Source organism: Cebus imitator, unplaced genomic scaffold (genome assembly GCF_001604975.1).
Source record: "Cebus imitator isolate Cc_AM_T3 unplaced genomic scaffold, Cebus_imitator-1.0 Scaffold820, whole genome shotgun sequence".
NCBI classification, from domain to species: Eukaryota; Metazoa; Chordata; class Mammalia; order Primates; family Cebidae; genus Cebus; species Cebus imitator.
This window is the reverse complement of record NW_016108135.1, coordinates 179,526-198,132: the sequence shown is the minus strand read 5'-3', so window position 1 is coordinate 198,132 and position 18,607 is coordinate 179,526. Positions and strand designations below refer to the sequence as shown.

The 18,607-nt window shown below is 36.5% G+C and overlaps 1 protein-coding gene and 1 long non-coding RNA gene across 4 annotated transcripts in view; one reads left to right on the top strand and one right to left on the bottom strand.

Moving 5' to 3' along the window:
• The window catches only part of LOC108297616, a 47,928-nt gene that overhangs the window by 4,812 nt on the left and 24,509 nt on the right, over positions 1-18,607 (top strand). The window lies entirely within an intron of this gene.
• Positions 10,781-18,607, bottom strand: part of LOC108297612 (zinc finger protein 431) — a 27,753-nt gene continuing 19,926 nt past the window's right edge. The window contains exons 2-4 of one of the 3 annotated variants that reach the window (XM_037735473.1): positions 17,622-17,748; positions 17,029-17,124; positions 10,781-12,996 (exon numbers count right to left, since the gene is read on the bottom strand). In XM_037735473.1, the coding sequence (XP_037591401.1) occupies positions 11,606-12,996; positions 17,029-17,124; positions 17,622-17,748 (1,614 nt within the window). In that variant the 3' untranslated portion in view covers positions 10,781-11,605. Of the gene's footprint in view, positions 12,997-17,028; positions 17,128-17,621; positions 17,749-18,607 lie in introns of all 3 variants that reach the window. The other 2 variants (XM_037735472.1, XM_037735474.1) reach the window with 2 other exon arrangements.

Genomic DNA, 18,607 nt, shown 5'->3' with positions numbered 1-18,607 from the left:
GACCAGGATGGTCTCGATCTCTTGACCTCGTGATCCACCCGCCTCGGCCTCCCAAAGTGCTGGGATTACAGGCTTGAGCCACCGCGCCCGGCTGCTATTCCTATTCTTAACTGCTCCATAAACCTTCTGAATCACAGGGCCATAACAGCAATCACTGTTGCTTACCTGCTTTTTGTCAGGCAGCTCTTATGAGCCTGGAAATGTTATATTATTCCCAACCACTGACAGCAACATACATTATTTTACTTTGTATTCAAAAGGGAAAAGCCCCACATTTTTGCTTCCAACTATCATGGTCGTAAAGAAATAGTCCCAGTTCTCTGGTAACTCTGCTTTCTCTCCTGTGCATGAGACACCATTGTGAGGCACCCCCATGCCCTGCCTTGCCTCTTGTTTCTGATGGTAGTGTATTAAACACCTTTTAATGACATTCACCTTTGTTTTATGAATTAAGATCCAGGCAAAATTCAAGAAATCATGTTGCTATGCTTTGTTACCAGAAATTATACTGGGTTGGGCCAGGCACAGTGGCTCATGTCTGTAATCTCAGGACTTTGGGAGGCCAAAGCGGTCAGATCACTGGGAGGTCAAGACCAGCCTGGCCAACACAGCAAAACCCTGTCTCTATTAAAAATAAAAAAGTAGTCATGTGTGGTGGCGGGTGCCTGTAATGCCAGCTACTCGGGAGGATAAGGCAGGAGAATCACTTGAACCCGGGAGGCGGAGGTTTCAGTGAGCCAAAATCAGGCCATTGCCCTCCAGCCTAGGTGACAGAGTGAGACTCTGTCTCAAAAAAAAAAATAAGTAATTGATAGTTTGATAAAAAATAACAATTTGTAGGCTGCTTTAGGTAGCACAGACATTTTATATTCTTTAAATTCATTAGCATAGAATGCTTTTTTATTTATTTGCATTGTCTCTCATTACTTTCAGTAATGTTTTGTAGTTCTTGTAAAGATATTTTACCTTCCTGGTTTGTGTTTGTTGCTGTTTTTTGAGTTAGAGTCTTGCTCTGTCATCGAGGTTGGAGTGCAATGGTATGGTCTTGGCTTACTACAACCTCCACCTCCAGGATTCAAGGATTCTCCTGCCTCAGATCCCCAAGTAGCTGGGACTACCAGCGTGTGCCATCACTCCTGGCTAATTTTTTGTATTTTTTAGTAGAGACGGGGTTTCACCATGTTGGCCAGGCTGGTCTTGAACTCTTGACTTTGTGATTTATGCTCCTTGGTCTCCCAAAGTGCTGGGATTACAGGCTTGAGCCACAGTGCCCAGCCTACCTTCCTGGTTTAATGTATTTCTAGGTATATTATTTTTTATTTATGGCTGTTGTAAAGACAACTTCTTAATTTTATTCTCAACTTGGATGTTATTGGTGTAAGGAAATGATATTCATTTGTATATATGAATTTTGTATTCTGAGACTTTGTTGAAGTTTTTTTTTTTTTTTTGAGAAAGAGTTTCACTCTTGTTACCCAGACTGGAGTGCAATGGCATGATCTCGGCTCACCGCAACCTCCGCCTCCTGGATTCAAGCAATTCTCCTGCCTCAGCCTCCCGAGTAGCGGGGACTACAGGCGCACACCACCATGCCCAGCTAATTTTTGTATTTTTAGTAGAGATGGGGTTTCACCATGTTGACTAGGATGGTCTTGATCTCTTGACCTTGTGATATACCTGCCTCAGCCTCCCAAAGTGCTGGGATTATAGGAGTGAGCCACCGCACCCGGCCTGAAGTCATTTTTAAGCTTAGGAGTCTTGGTAAAATCTTAACGTTTTCTAGGTAGAGAATTATATCATGAGTGAAGATAATTTCATTTCTTTTCCTATTTGAATGCTATTTATTTTGTTAGATTGCTCTAACTAGGACCTCCAGAACTATATTGAATAGAATTGTTTCGAGTGGATAGTCTTATTTTTATTCTAATGAGAAATGCATGCAGCTTTTGCTTGCTCAGTATGATGTTGGAGGATTTGTCATACATGGCTCTTAATTATTTTGAGGTATGTTTCATCAATGCCTACTGTGTTGAGAATATTTTCATGAATATTGGATTTTCTTGAATGCTTTTTGTGCATCTATGGTGTTAATCATATAATTTTTTGCTTTTAATTACATGGTGAATCACACTTATTGACTTGTATACGATGAAACATCCTTGCACAAGTGATAGAATCCTCATGATTGTGGCAAAATAGCTTTTTGATTTCCCTGTGAATTCAGCTTGCTAGTATTTCATGGAGTTTTGTTTTGATGCTCACCAAAAATAGTGGCCATAGTTTTGTGGTGGTGGTGTTGTGTCTTCACTAGACTTTGGTATCAAGATGATGCAGATTTTATATAATAAGTTAGGGTAAAATTCCACCTGGATTTTTTTGGAATACATTCAGTGGAATTAGTGACAGTTCATCTTTGTACATGCAGTAAAATTTCACAGTGATCTTATATAATTCAGGCCTTTTTGTAGCTGGTATGTTTTTTATTACTAAATCAATTTCATTATATATTTTATATATTTTTGCCCTGCTCAAGAGTTCTGTTTCTTCCTGGTTCTATCTTGCAAAGTTGTGTGTCTCCAGGAGTTTATTGTCTCCGAATTTTCTAGTTTGTTTGCATAGAGATGTTCATAGTAATATCTGATGATTTTTTGTTTGTATGTAGAATTAGTTTTGATTTCACACCTCCAACATTTAAATAGATGCAGAATGCGAAAAGAAAAAAAATGCACAATAGAAGTTTGACAAAGTTTAACATTCCTTTATGATAAATCTCTGAAAAAATATAGGTATAGAACAAACGCAGTTCAGCCAATAAGTGCCACATATAACCAAAAAATGCTAACACTGTACTGAACAGGGATATGTTGCAAGCTTTTACTCTTAAGAGCTAGAATGAGGCCGGGCGTAATGGCTCACACCTGTAATCCAAGCACTTTGGAGGCCAAGGCGGGCGGATCACCTGAGGTCGGGAGTTCAAGACCAGCCTGAACAACATGGTGAAACCCCGTCTTTAAAAAAAAAAAAAGAGCTAGAACGAAGTAAGGATGCCCACTCTAGTCAGTCTTATTTTAAACATAGTACTAAATGTCCAAAAGAAGCAAATTAAAGGGTAAAATTAAAGATATCCAGATTGAAGAAAAGAAAATTATTCCTGTATAATTTTCTTTCATCCCTATACATAATCTTAAGTATACAAAAGCCTAAAACTTTAGTAAATATTAAAAATAATAAACAGGACTGGGTTCAGTGGCTTATGTCTGTAATCCCAGCACTTTGGGAGTATGAGGTGAGCAGATCACAAGGTCAGGAGTTCAAGACCAGCCTGGCCAACATAGTGAAACCTTGTCTCTACAAAAATACAAAAATTAGCCAGGTGTAGTGGTGGGTGTCTGTAGTCTCAGCTACTTGGGAGGCTGAGGCTGGAGAATCACTTGCACCCAGGAGGCAGAGACTGCAGTGAGCTGAGATCATGCCACTGTGCTCCAGTCTGAACAACAGACCAACATGCCACCTCAAACAACAACAACAACAAAACAAATTTATTAAACTTTCAAAATAACAAAAGCACCATCAAAAAGTCATAGCATTTTTATACATTAACTATCTTTAGACCTGGCGCAGTGGTTTACGCCTGTGATCCCAGCACTTTCGGAGGCTGAGGTGGGCGCATCACAAGGTCAGGAGTTTGAGACCTGCCTGGCCACTATGGTGAAACCCCATAACTTCTAAATATACAAAAATTAGCTGAGTGTGGTGGTTGGTGGCTATGGTCCCAGCTACTCGGGAGATGAGGCAGAAGAATTACTTTATCCTGGGAGGAGGAGGTTGCAGTGAGCTGAGATAGCACCACTGCACTGCAGCCTGGGTGACAGTGAGACTCAGTCTCAAGAAAAAAAAGAGGGGCCGGGCGCGGTGGCTCACGCCTATAATCCTAGCACTTTGGGAGGCCAAGGCGGGTGGATCACGAGGTCAAGAGATCGAGACCATCCTGGTCAACAAGGTGAAACCTCGTCTCTACTAAAAAAATACAAAAAATTAGCTGGGCATGATGGTGCGTGCCTGTAGTCCCAGCTACTCGGGAGGCTGAGGCAGGAGAATTGCTTGAACCCAGGAGGCGGAGGTTGCGGTGAGCCGAGATCGTGCCATTGCACTCCAGTCTGGGCAACAACAGCGAAACTCTGTCTCAAAAAAAAAAAAAAAGAGGAACAAACAAACAAAAAACTTATCTTCAAATGAAATTAAAAACCAATTTCATCTATAATAACTACAGTTTGATATAAATTTAACCAAAAACTTGAAACACATTACATTTTACTCTAAAGAACATCATAGAAATTAATACATAAATGGAATATTATTATTCATGAACTGGCATTATTAATAGTTAAATATTTGTATTACACAAAATTTTCTACAGATATAATGCAACCTCTATCAAAATACCAGTGACATACTTCATAGAAATTTTTAAAGAGTATATCTAAAATTCATATGGTACCAAAAAAGACCCTGAATAGCCAAAGCAATCATGACAAAAAAGTGAAGGTATCACCCTATCTGACTTTGAAATACACTACAAAACTATGGTAGCCAAAACAATATGGTACTTCAATAAAAAGAGAAACATAGGCCAATGGAGCAGAAGAAAAAAAGAGCAGAAATATATTCATGTATTTCCAGCTAACTGATTTTAAATACAGATGACTTTTTAAAAGAGAAAGAACAGTATCTTCAATAAATGATGTTAAAAGAAAACCTTATATCCACATGTAGAGAAAAAAAAAATGAGACCCTCTTCTCACACCATATTGTAAAAATAAACTCGAAATAAATTAGCAACTTTAATGTAAGTCGTGAAACTCTGAAACTACTGGCATCAAAAAATAGAGTGAAAGCCCTATAACCTTGGTCTGGGCAGCAAGTTTTTTGATTTAACCTAAATATCCCAGGACACAAAAGAAAGAATAAGTAAGTCAGATCACTTCAAATTAAAAAGCTGCTGTGCACTCAAAGCAAGGTTGTGGTGATAATAAAAAAAAAAATAAAAAAACAAAAAATAAAACAAAGCTGCTGTGCAGAATCTGATACAATCAACAGACTGTGATAACTAAAAAAAAGGGAGAAAATATTTGCAAATTATACATGTGACAAGGGGTTAATATCAAAAATATATTTTTAAAATGACGTTACAACAAAAAACTAATAAAAATACGCAAATAGCTGAAATAAGTATTTTTCAAGAAAAGACACACATATGGCCAACGGATATATTTTAAAATGCTTAATGTCAATTATTATCAAAAAAAGGCAAGCCAAGAAATAAAAACTATGAGATATCAACTCATTCCCGTTAAAATGACTCTCATTAAAAAAAAAAAAACTTGGTAAAAATGTGAAGAAAATGGAATGCTTACACACTTTGGTTTGAATGTAAATGAGGACAGCCATTATGAAAAACAAAATAGAGATTTCCAAAAAAACTTAACTACCATGTAATACAGCAATTGCACTACTGGATATATATAAAAAACAAACAATATCAGAATGAAGAAACGTTTGCACTTCTGTTGTTTGCAGCACTTTTCACAATAGTCAAAATACAGAATAAACAGTTCGACATCTAATATGTAAATGAAGACAACGTGGTAGATATACACAATGGAATACTATTTGTTACTTAAATAAGAAGATTTCTGCTTTTTTTTTCTCTTGAGACCGAGTCTCGCTATATTGCCCAGGCTGGAAGGTAGTGGAACGATCTCAGTTCACTGCAAACTCTGCATCCCTGGTTCAAGGGATTCTCTTGCCTCAGCCTCTGGGGTAGCTGGGATTAAAAGCGTTGCACCACCATGCCAAGCTGATTTGTTGTTGTTGTTGTTGTTGTTGTTGTTGTTTTGGGTTTTAATTTTTTTGGTATTTTTAGTAGAGACTGGGATTCTCCATGTTGCCCAAGTTGGCAAGTTACTGTGGGCTCAAGCAATCCACTTGCCTTGGCCTCCCACAGTGCTGGGATTACAGGAGTGAGCCACCATGCGTGACCTAAAACATAAAAAAATAAAATAAAAATAAAATTAAAAAAATCTATTACTTTCAATCACATGGATAAAGCTGGAGGACATTATATTATTTGGGATAAGCCAGGCACAGAAAGATTAATATCTCATAATTTCACTTCCACATGGATTCCAGAAAATTAATCCCATTGATGTAGACAGTAAAATGGTGACTATCGGATGTCAAGGTATTTAGAATGGAGGGTTGAAAAATGTATGTTACATAATGTGTAATTATAGTCAAATAGGAGAAATCAGTTAAAGAGATTTATTGTACAACATGGTGACTATACTTCATAATAATGTATTTAGATTTTTGAAAAATAAGAATGTCACATGGTCTTACCACAAAAATGTTAACTATGTGAGGTAAAGTATTAATTACCTAGAAATAATAATTTAACAATATATATATACTTCAAAATATTATGTTCTATAGAAAAAGTACACATTTTATCTGTCAAGTTAAAGCAAAATATTTTGAAAACATTATAGAAGAATAACAACATGTCAAATACTGCCTGGGTCTTTGTGACAATCTTGGCTAAACAGTATCAAAAATATATAGTTTTGGGGCTATTGTTTTAATTTAATTTGTCAGTCATAACCATGGGAACTGTGATATTTAACAGCATGTTCTAGGCCCAGCATATTGCATGGGAGAAGCCAATGTAGTTTAGGATTTTTGCTTTTAGCTTGGGGTACGTGGAGTTTCTGTTATCCCAAGCACGGTAGTGGTATGAAAGATACTAAAGGGGCAGGTATTGCTTATGGTCCCATGACTGGCCATTCTGTGAACACAGTCATCTAGTTCGCATGCCTAAAAACAGATGTTTTAACCCAAAACATATCAGGATCTCCAAATGGTCTTCAGAGAATGAGCGAGGAGTTGGCTACAGTTTGGTGAGTAAAAATAAAAATTGTAAACTTCTCCCACTAAAAAAAAATGAAAAATAAGAATGAGAAATGTCTCCAAATTGTAAAATCAATATAGAAATACATATTTTTCAAAATTTTAAATTCACAGAGATCATTTCATTATTTTGCAACCTTTAACAGTCACACTTAAAACATTCTGCAGGGAAATATAAATTGTGCAGTCAGTATACCACAGAAAAATAAATTTAAAATTGTTTACTTACCATTAACTCTCTTAAAAATGTAATTTCTATGTTTTCTAGCAAGTTGTATATTTGCCACACTTTGATTACGGGCATGAGCCACCACACCTGGCCACCTTTTATCTTAATTAACTGATCTGAAAGTTATATTGATAAGTAAAATCTCCAGTTAAAACCAATTTTGAGTGCAATAAAAATGCCAACTTTCTCATTAAAATCTACAAAATACCATGTGAAATGAAATGGCATGAAGACAACAATGAGAAAACTATAGCTATAACTCAGAAAAAGGGCTGTGATGCATGCATAGTTGGAATACACATAAAACAAACACGTGAAGAGAAGTAGAAAATAAAAGCAGAATTTTTTTTTTGTTGTTGTTGAGAAGGAGTCTCAAAGAAATAAAACAAAAACAAAAAGAGGAGGAGTCTCGCTCTGTTGCCCAGGCTGGAGTGCAATGCACAACCTCAGCTCACTGCAACCTCTGCCTCCTGGGTTCAAGCAATTATCCTGCCTCGGCCTCCTGAGTAGCTGGGACTACAGGTGCCCACCACCATGCCTGGCTAATTTTTGTAGTTTTAATAGAGACCAGGTTTCACCAGGCTGCTCTCAAACTCCTGACCTCAGATGATTCCTCTACCTCAGCCAGAATTGCTCTTTAAATTCAGAAAGATTCAGTTTTACAGTCTGGAAAAAGATATCCTCTCTAAATCAAGAATCAATCTTACTTCTTCACCATTGATATTTTTCATCTCTGAGTTGAAGTTACAAACTAACTCCAGCAGAAATATTTATGAATTATTATGGAGCATCTATTACACAGCAAAAACTGTAATGTATGTTTGCTACCTTTATACATAAAACCATCCTCATGACTTGCCGGGCACAGTGACTCAAGCCTGTAATCCTAGCACTTTGGGAGGCAGAGGCGAGTGGGATCACTTGAGGCCAGAAGTTTGAGACAAGCCTGACCAACATGGTGAAACCCCATCTCTACTAAAAATACAAAAAATTACCTGGGCATGGTGGCACATGCTTGTAATCCCAGCTACTTGGGAGGCTGAGGCTGAAGAATCATTTGAACCTAAGAGGTGGAGGTTGTGGTGAGCCAGTCGCACCACTGCACTCCAGCCTGGGCAACAGAGAAAGACTCCATCTCAGAAAAAAGAAAAAATAAATAAAAAATAAACCTCCTGACTTAGGAAGCCTCTCTAGTACTTACCTGAACACATTGACTCAATAAATAAAAATACTTGTGTCAATACTAAAAAGTGAAAGGAATGATCACTAAAGAAAAGAAAGCTTACAAATTGTTCTCTCATTAAAAAAACAATATGGAGTGCTCCAACCCAATAAAGTGTCACAACACACTAATTTTGGAATTAATGAGTTTTAGATAAAACTCATTTTGAGCGTACTAAATTTTATAAAAAGTCTTATAATCACAGACCAGCTCACATAATCAATACTTCATAAATTATAAAACAAAAAAAATATGTCAGAAACAAAGTATGGATCTAGCATGAGTACCAGGCAAGTAAATACAGAGAATTTAAATGGGAATATTCAGAACTGGAAGTCATGGATTTTACAGTAATAAATTCAATACAAAGCACAAAGTATGTGTTTGCTTTCAGCATTTTTTTAGGTTTTTAGTTTTATAAAGTCACCTCATTAAAATGATTTTTGTTCCCATATTGCTCTTTTCAAACTGATACTCACACAAACACACTCCATAATGTTCTTACACCTAAGGTTTGTCTTTAGACTAATACATATTTAACTCTATGTAAATCAAAACTAAAAGTCTGCATGTGTTTGCAGGCAGACAGGCCACATGTTCAAAGAAAAATATATAAGAAATTTGAAAAAAAAATTAAGAATTTAAAAATAAATTATATTTACACTTGTCTATAATTATTATTATGACCATAAAAATAACCCTGTAGGGCGGGGCATGGTGGCTCACGCCTGTAATCCCAGCACTTTGGGAGGCTGAGGCAGGTGGATCACGAGGTCAGGAGATCAAGACCATCCTGGCCAACATGGTGAAACCCCATCTCTACTAAAATACAAAAAAAAAAACAAAAACAAAAACAAAAACCACACACACAATTAGAACGTTCCTGTAGTCCCAGCTACTCAGGAGGCTGAGGCAGCAGAATAGCTTGAACTTGGGTGGTGGAGGATGCTCTAAGCTGGGATTGTGCCATTGCACTACAGTCTGGGTGACAGAGCAAGACTCCTCTCAAAAAAAACAAACAACAACAACAAAAACAACCCTGTAGTAGATAACAATTGTACATGTAAAAAAAATTTTTAAGTGTAGAATTGGATTGTTTGTAAAACAGAATAAATGCTAGAGGTGAAGGATGCCTCACTTAACACTGATGTTATTATTACATATTGTACTCCTCTATTAAAATATGCTATATATTGCATAAATATATACTCATATTATGTACCCACCAGAATTAAAATAAATTTAAATGATTAAAAACAATAAAAATTTAATCTACAGAAACAATATTTCTTATTTGCAGTTGAAAGCTACTGGCAAAAAAAAAATTATTAGAGATGTTAATCCATTATGTTACTAAATAGCATATTGTTACCATCTTTTACCTATACTGTTGAGTAAAGTGGAAGAGGTTAAAATTTGTGGCATAATGCTTCATTGAATGCAGAATAATATTTAACATGTAAAAATGTTGAATTAAACTGTTAACTTCACACATAATCTAAAATTTTTAAAAATGTACTGCATTTCATTATATAAAAGTACAACTAGTATAATATACTACTAATTTTAAATAAAATTAAACATGTTGTCTTTGCATGATTATGCAGAATATTACTCTGAATACCTACATCATTCATCACTCATTATTGTAAGTTAACCCCTAAGAGGCTCTCCACTCAGATTTTCATTATGCATTTTATATTTTAATGTCTTACTTTTCTATAGAAAAGATAATAAATAATGCCCACCTGATGAAAAATAATCTCTTGGCCAGGTGCGGTGACTCATGCCTGTAATTTCAGCACTTTGAGAGGCCCAGTGGGTGGATTACGAGGTCAGGAGTTCAAGACCACCAACATGGTAAAACCACATCTCTGCTAAAAATACAAAAATTATTTGGGCATGGTGGCAGAAGCCTGTAATCCCAGCTATTTGGGAGGCTGAGAAAGGAGAATCACTTCAACCAGATATGTGGAGGTTCTCCCACCTAGGCAAGAAGAGCAAAATCCATCTCAAAAACCAGAACAACAAAAAAGAATCTTTCCTATCTTTGATGCAGCAACAATTGATCCCATGCTTTCATGTGTGAATCCAATAGAAATGAAGAAACAGCAGGAAATAATTTTAAGGTTGAAAGACATTATTATTCACTTCTCAAAAAATGTGTAATACAAGAAATATACTTTTTATGCAATAATAATTCTGCAAAAACCCTTATGATCCTCTTAAAATTATATACAAATAATTTTTCTACCAACTTTAGTTTTAGATTTTCTGTACTCAGCACTCTGATTTAGTATATCTGAAGTGTCAGTGCCTTATATATTTCTACCATAAATCCTCTGATATTTGCATAGACTTAAACATCTGCAAAAATATCTCCTAGTATAAACTCTGTTATTTTCTAAGCTGTAGTTTTTGAAAGTTTTTCCAAATCTAATACATCTGCACAATTTTTCTTGAATATAAATCCCCTGATGCAGAACAAAGTTTGAGCAACTACTTCAGTTTTCCTCTAGAACAAAATGTCTAAAATAAAATCTGTGATGCAAGTAAAGCACTACAACCCTCTTTATATTTGTAATGTTCATCCTCAAATAAATACTCTTCACTACAAAAGCTTGTATTTTCTGAAAAATCTTTTGATAGAAATTGCACTTATAAATGCTTTTAGTATAAGTGTGAGTTCTCTGGTGTTAAGATGTGAGCATGTGGTGTGAGATGTGAGTGAGTAACATGTGAGTAAGATAAAAATGGGTTTTTCAGTCTTTATATTTGTAAAATTTATCTCAAGTATAAATGCTTTCCTGTACAATAAGGAATGAGCATTGGTTACAAGTTTGGCCACGTTGTTCACACGTGGAGGCATTTTCTCTGGCATAAATTAGCTTACCTAAATCAAGTTTGACAACCATTTAAAGGCCTTGTCTCATTCTTCAGAGTTCTAGGATTTCTCACCAGGATAATCTCTTTTATGGTTAGAAAAGTTTGAGGTGTTGTCAAAAGCATTGTCACATATTTCTGGTTTGTAGCGTTTCTTTCTAGTATAAATTATCTTACGTCTGTTAAGAATTTAGGGCTTATTAAAGGCTTTGCCATGTTTTTCACACTCACAGAATTTCTGTACAGTATAAATTTTTTAAAACTTAGTAAGAATTGAGGACTTGTTAAAGGCTTTGCTACATTCTTTACATTTGTAGACTTCCTCTCCAGTATGAATTATTTTGTTTAATAAGGTTCAAGGACTGGTTAAAAGTATTGCCACATTCTTCATAGTTGTAAGGTTTCTTTCCAGTATGAATTTTCCTGTGTTTAGTAAGAGTTGAGGATTGGTTAAAGGCTTTACCACATTCTTCACATTTGTAAGATTTCTCTCCAGTATGAATTATCTTATGTTTAGTAAGGTTTGAGGACCGGTTAAAAGCTTTGCCACATTCTTCACATTTGTAGGGTTTCTCTCCGGTATGAATTCTCCTGTGTGTAGTAAGAATTGAGGATTGGCTAAAAGCTTTGCCACATTCTTCACATTTGTAAGGTTTCTCTCCAGTATGAATTATCTTATGTGCAGTAAGTTGTGGGGACCGGTTAAAGGCTTTGCCACACTGTTCACATTTGTAGGGTTTCTCTCCGGTATGAATCATCTTATGTGTGGTAAGGTTTGAAGACTCATTAAAAGCTTTGCCACACTCATTGCATTTGTAGGGTTTCTCTCCAGTATGAATTCTTTTATGTTTAGTGAGGGTGGAGGACCAGTTAAAGCCTTTGCCACATTCTTCACATTTATAAGATTTCTCTCCAGTATGAATTATCTTATGTTTAGTAAGGTATGAGAATCGGTTAAAGGCTTTGTCACATTCTTCACATTTGTAGGGTTTCTCTCCAGCATGAATGAATTTATGTGTAGTAAGGGTTGAAGACTGGTTAAAAGCTTTGCCACATTCTTCACATTTGTAGGGTTTCTCTCCAGTATGAATTATCTTATGTGTAGTAAGGTGTGAGGACCGGTTGAAGGCTTTGCCACATTCTTCACATTTGAAGGGTTTTTCTCCAGTATGAATTATCTTATGTGTGGTAAGGGTTGAAGACTGCTTAAAAGCTTTGCCACATTCTTCGCATTTGAAGGGTTTCTCTCCAGTATGAATTCTCTTGTGTCTAGTAAGGGTTGAGAACCACTTAAAAGCTTTGCCACATTCTTCACATTGGTAAGAATTCTCTCTAATGTGAATTCTTTGATGTTGACTTAGGTGTAAAAGCATGCAAAATGATTTATCACATTTTTTACATTTGAAAGGTTTTTTTCCTGTGTGTCTTATCTTATGTCTATTTGAATTTAAAAATTTATGAAAGACTTTCACATATTGATCACATTGAAATATTTTGCTCTGGGTAGTTGTGAAACACTGGTTGAGTCCATTATAAACTTTGTGCACCTTACACTCATCCACCACACTTTCACAGCCTTTTCTTAACTGTAAATTCTCAGGTCCACATTTTCCATATCTTCTCAGTATCACTTGTTGAAAAGAATCTTTTATATCTTGCTGCGGCCAAAGGTCTTTGGGAAAAGAAGAACACATAGCTGAAAGAAATAAAAACAACAAATTATTAAACTTCCTATACTTAGATAAACATACCTTACAAATCTAACCTATGTTATACAAACTACATAAGCAAGATGCCATAATAAAATACCATATGCCCTAAATCCTTCATAGACATATAAATGTAATAAAAACATACTGAGCAAAATATATTGGAGGAACACTTATAAATAAATGTGTAGCCGGGCGCGGTGGCTCAAGCCTGTAATCCCAGCACTTTGGGAGGCCGAGGCGGGTGGATCATGAGGTCAAGAGATCGAGACCATCCTGGTCAACATGGTGAAACCCCGTCTCTACTAAAACTACAAAAAATTAGCTGGGCATGGTGGCGCGTGTCTGTAGTCCCAGCTACTCAGGAGGCTGAGGCAGGAGAATTGCCTGAACCCGGGAGGCGGAGGTTGCGGTGAGCCAAGATCGCGCCATTGCACTCCAGCCTGGGTAACAAGAGCGAAACTCCGTCTCAAAAAAATAAAAAATAAATAATAAATAAATAAATAAATTAATGTGTAAAGTTCCCCAGATGAGTACAATGCAAAGATAGAGAAGAAAAAGAAAAGTCTGTTCCATTCACCCAAGACATTTCTTCCTGCTCCCCAATATAACATAGTGCCTTTCAAAGTTGGTTTCTTTTTTAATAAAGAAGTAAATTACTGGCACACCAATCTTTATTTCTTGCTTCTAGGGGCCGTTCAGGAAAACTAGTCTCCCATAACATAAAGTGTTAAAAGAAATTAAAAGAATTAATTATTCTCTCCACAGCAAAAAAATTTTTTTAGTCATTCCTGACAAAGATGCCTTCATGAAAGAGCCAGGCATCATGGCTCATATCTGTAATGATAACTATGTGGTACATTCAGGTTGGAGAATTTCTGCAGGCCAGGATTTCGAGACCAGCCTGGGTAATAAACAAGACCCCGTCTCCAAAGTAAGTGCCTTTAAGAGAACTTTGAGATTTAGAGAGGGAGTTGTAAAACTCTGCTAAAGCCCTAGATTGAGGAGTGTTCTTTTCAGAGGACAGGACCTCATTCAGATGGGAAAGTACAGGACCCCCTGGCCTTGGCTACAGACCAAGAAATGGCCCAACCAACTTGGTCCCACTGAGAATTCTGTAACTATCCCAACCTCCTTCCAGTCACAGTCTGGAAGAGGTCCTGTCCTTCCAGAGATGTAGAGGAAGATACCCATTTACAGCCATGCAAGCCAGCCTGCAGATCTTGATTTTTACTGTGGCCCCTCAAGCAGTTCAATAACTCAGTTCCAGATCTCTGAGCCACGGTTCATGACCACTTTTGCCTAAATAGAAATCCACACAGTAACCTGAGACAATCCTCTCTGGTAATCACTCAGTGAAAGCCATACCCATTCACATCCTAACGTAAGGACCATTATATATGGACCCAACTGCAGAAACCTGTCCTACAGATCAAAGTCCTGAAGGATATTCAATATTTCCAAAAATAAAATGGAAATTACAATTACCCAAACCCTTTATAACAAGCCACTAAAGGTGGACCCTGGTGCAGACACAGCAGCCTGTGACCAAGCTACAACCCCTCCACTACAAACTCTGAGGGCATCCCATCACTCTAGGGACACAACAGAAAATGACCTTTGCTTCTTGAAACCAGTTTATAAAAGCTTAAAGAGATGTTGCTCCTTCAAATTCACAGACACCAGTATAAAACCATATTGTGCCCATTGTCAATGCTTCTATTTTAATGTAGCACTGGAAGTGTGTGGCATAAGAATTAGCCAAAAACATTTTTTAAAAACCACTGGAATTGAAGAGAAATAAGTTAAAAAACCATAAACAGTACATTAAAATTTGTCTAAACTGTCAGTAACTTAAGAAAATATAAAATTAACATACAAGTTATAGTTCCATATACTTAATCTGATACAATAGAGAAAGAATTTTATAATTGCATTAAAATAATAAATTTCTGAGAACAAATTTAACCAAGAAGATGAACAGTCTTTACAATGAAATATATAAGATATTAATGAAAGAAATTAAGAGAAAAATAAATTTAAAAATATTTTGTGTCAGCTGGGTGCTGTGGCTCACACCTCTAATCCCAGCACTTTGGGAGGCCAAGGTGGGTGGATCACGAGGTCCAGAGTTTGAGACCAGACTGACCAACATAGTAAAAGCCCGTCTCCACTAAAAATACAAAAATAAGCCAGGTGTGATGGTGTGTGCCTGTAATCCTAGCTACTCATGAGGCTGAGGCAGGAGAATTGCTTGAATCTAGGAGGTGGAGGTTGCAGTGAGCCAAGATCATGCCACTACACTCCAGCCTGGATGACAGAGAGAGACTCTTCTCAAAAAATAAAAGGTAAATAATTACTTTGAAAAGCAATTAAAAATAAAATAAAAATATTTTATGTTAGCTGAGTGCAGTGGCTCACACCTGCAATCCCAGCACTTCAGCAGGCCGAAGCAGGTGAATCACAAAGTCAGGAGATCAAGACCATCCTTGACAACATGGTGAAACCCTGCCTCTACTAAAAATGCAAAAATTAGCCAGGCATAGTAGAACATGCCTGTGATCCCTACTACTCAGGAGGCTGAGGAAGGAGACTCACTTTAACTCAGGAAGTGGAGGTTACAGTCAGCCAAAATTGCACCACTGCACTGCAGCCTGACTGACAGAGCGAGAATATGTCTCAAAGAAAAAAAATTTATGTCTGTGGATTGAAATAATAAATATTGCTGGGCACAGTGGCTCAATCCTGTAATCTCAGCACTTTGGGAGGCCAAGGCTGGCATATCACCTGAGGTCATGAGTTTGAGACCAGCCTGACCAATATGGAGAAACCCCATCTAAAGCAAAAACGCAAAATTAGCTGGGAGTCGTGGTACATGCCTGTAATCACAACTACTCAGGAGGCTGAGGCAGAAGAATGGCTTGAACCTGGGAGGGAGAAGTTGCAGTGATCCATATCGTGCCACTGCACTCCAACCTGGGAAACAAGAGTGAAACTTCATCTCAAACAAAAACAAAAACAAACAACAAAAGAAGAATAAATATTGTTAAAGTGCCATAGTATCTAAAGTAATCTATACATTCAATAAACTTTCAAAATTCCACTGGCATTTTTTTCCTAGTAATAGAAAATACAATTCTAAAATTTACAAGAAACTACAATAAATTTAAATAGCCTAAGCATTCTTGAGAAAAAAGAACAAAGCAGTGGGACATCATAATTTACCTTTTTAAAAAATTTTTTTTTAATATTTTTATTTTTTTGAGGCGGAGTTTTGCTCTTGTTGCCCAGGCTAGAGTGCAATCGCACAATCTCGGTTCACTGCAACCTCTGCCCTCCAGGTTCAAGTGATTCTCCTGCCTCAGCCTCCTGATTAGCTCGGACTACAGGCACATAACCATGCCCGTATTTTTAGTAGAGATGGGGTTTCACCTTGTTAGTCAGAATGGTCTCGATCTCCTGACTCGTGATCTGCCCTCCTCGGCCTCCCAAAGTGCTCAGATAACAGGCATAAGCCACCATGTTCAGCATAATTTTCAATTTCAACCTATATTTTAGGACTCTAATAATACAATCAGAATGGAATATGCAAAAAAAATATAAAGAAACCTCTAATGGAACAGAAAACACTAATCTCACACATTTCAGACACGATGCAAAAAGAGAAGTACTAGTTTAACAGTTTTTCAAAATTATGTAAATATTTGTATGCCCCCAAAACAATAAAAAAGCAGTCAGATTGTACAGTCTTTATATGCCATGAAGAGGACTTTTGCTCTCACTGTAAATGAAGGAAGTTCATCCAAGGAAAAGTAAAATTTTTAGAGAATTTAAAAGCATAAGACAAAAGATGCCCCCATGTGAGTGAAAAATTTAACAAAATATTCAAGCTTCTCAAAAACAATTTGCTTTTCAACACAGCTTCCCAAATCACGTTGTAAAAACTGACTTTTTTTTTTTTTTTTTTTTAACCTTTGGACCTCTCATCAGTGTCGTCTGTTGTATTCACTTTCACTTACCTGTGGGTCTGGCCACCATCTCATGTCTCTTCATATTACAGGACTCTTTTTTTTGCTCCAGACCGGTGATCGGGTTTTGCTTGGAGACAGCAATATCTGCTTTATTAAAAATAAATAACATGAATCTTTTAATTACCAACCTAGTACTGTGTTCAGTAAAAACGATGTAATAGAATATTCTAGAAAATTAATCCCAAAATACTAATTAATGAGAGACATCTCTAAATATTTTTTAAAAATGTTAAATTTGTAGGTCCTTAATTTTACTTTCTGGTACTCATGAATCAAAAACTGATGGTGGCAAATAGATTTTAAAATATGGGCAATGATATTTTATGCCACTAAATTTCAGGAATTATAATTAATCTAGAGTATATGATACAGTTCAGCTGAGGAATGTGGAAAGTTCAGGTCAAGATGAAACATGTTGAATAAATTCTTTTCTACATAAACAAATTCATCAAGATTTTCTTAAAACAGAAATCAGAAAGTCATTTATACAAAGCATAAATTACCAAAATAAAAAATTCTACAGAAAAAGAGACATAAACTTTTAAGATATATTAAGAATTGTGTATTAAAGTTATGCTCACCCAAGAAGACCAGGTTCCTGTAGTTCTCTAACATCACATTTCTATATAAATTCTGCTGAGCAGGGTTCAGGCTCTGCCACTCCTCCAGAGAGAATTCTATGGCCACATCCCTAAATGTCAATGTCTCCTGAGAAACACACACAGACACACATATATTTACCAAGTGGCCATGGGAAGAATTTTTATTTGAATTAAGGTGAAATGAGAGAATAAAGATAGCTGGTTCTGACTTAAAAAAATAACTGAAATTATCCAATAATTTTCAACACAGAAATATTCTCTAATGTATTCTCTTACTCTGAGGGAAGAGGATGGCATAAGGTCCACATCACCAGTGCATATCTGATACTCTTCTGGATGATAAAATATATAACTAAAGACATAAACATAAATGTATACATTTTTTAGTGCTATATTTACATCATAATGAGTTGTGTATATTTTTCAGACCAAAAAGAAAAAAAACCATGTTGAGTTATAAGGTAACTTTCAAATTTAAATGTGTACAATAAACTGGAGATCTTGTCATGAGAATTTTTTTTTCCTTGTCCAGAAGATCTGGAATAAAGTCTTGAGTTTTTAAAATTCTGACAAGATCCCTAGTAATGACAATGTTTTTGACTCAAGAAGACTTTATTGTCAAACATTCAGTAAGTGAAAGACAATGTTTTTCCCAATTTTTTCTGCCTGTAAACAAAGATAAGAGCCTTCATTTTCTGGCCGTGTGCAGTGGCTCATGCCTGTAATCCCAGTACTTTGGGAGGCGGAGGCAGTTGGACCTTGAAGTCAAGGGATCAAGACCATCCTAATATGAAACCCCATCTATAACAAAAATTAGCTGGGTGTGCTGGCACAAGCCTGTAGTCCCAGATACTCAGGAACCTGAGGCAGGAAAATTGCTTGAACCTGGGAGGCAGAGGCTGCAGTAAGCCGAGATCATGCCACTGCACTCCAGCCTGGTGACAGAGAAACACTCTGTCTTAAAA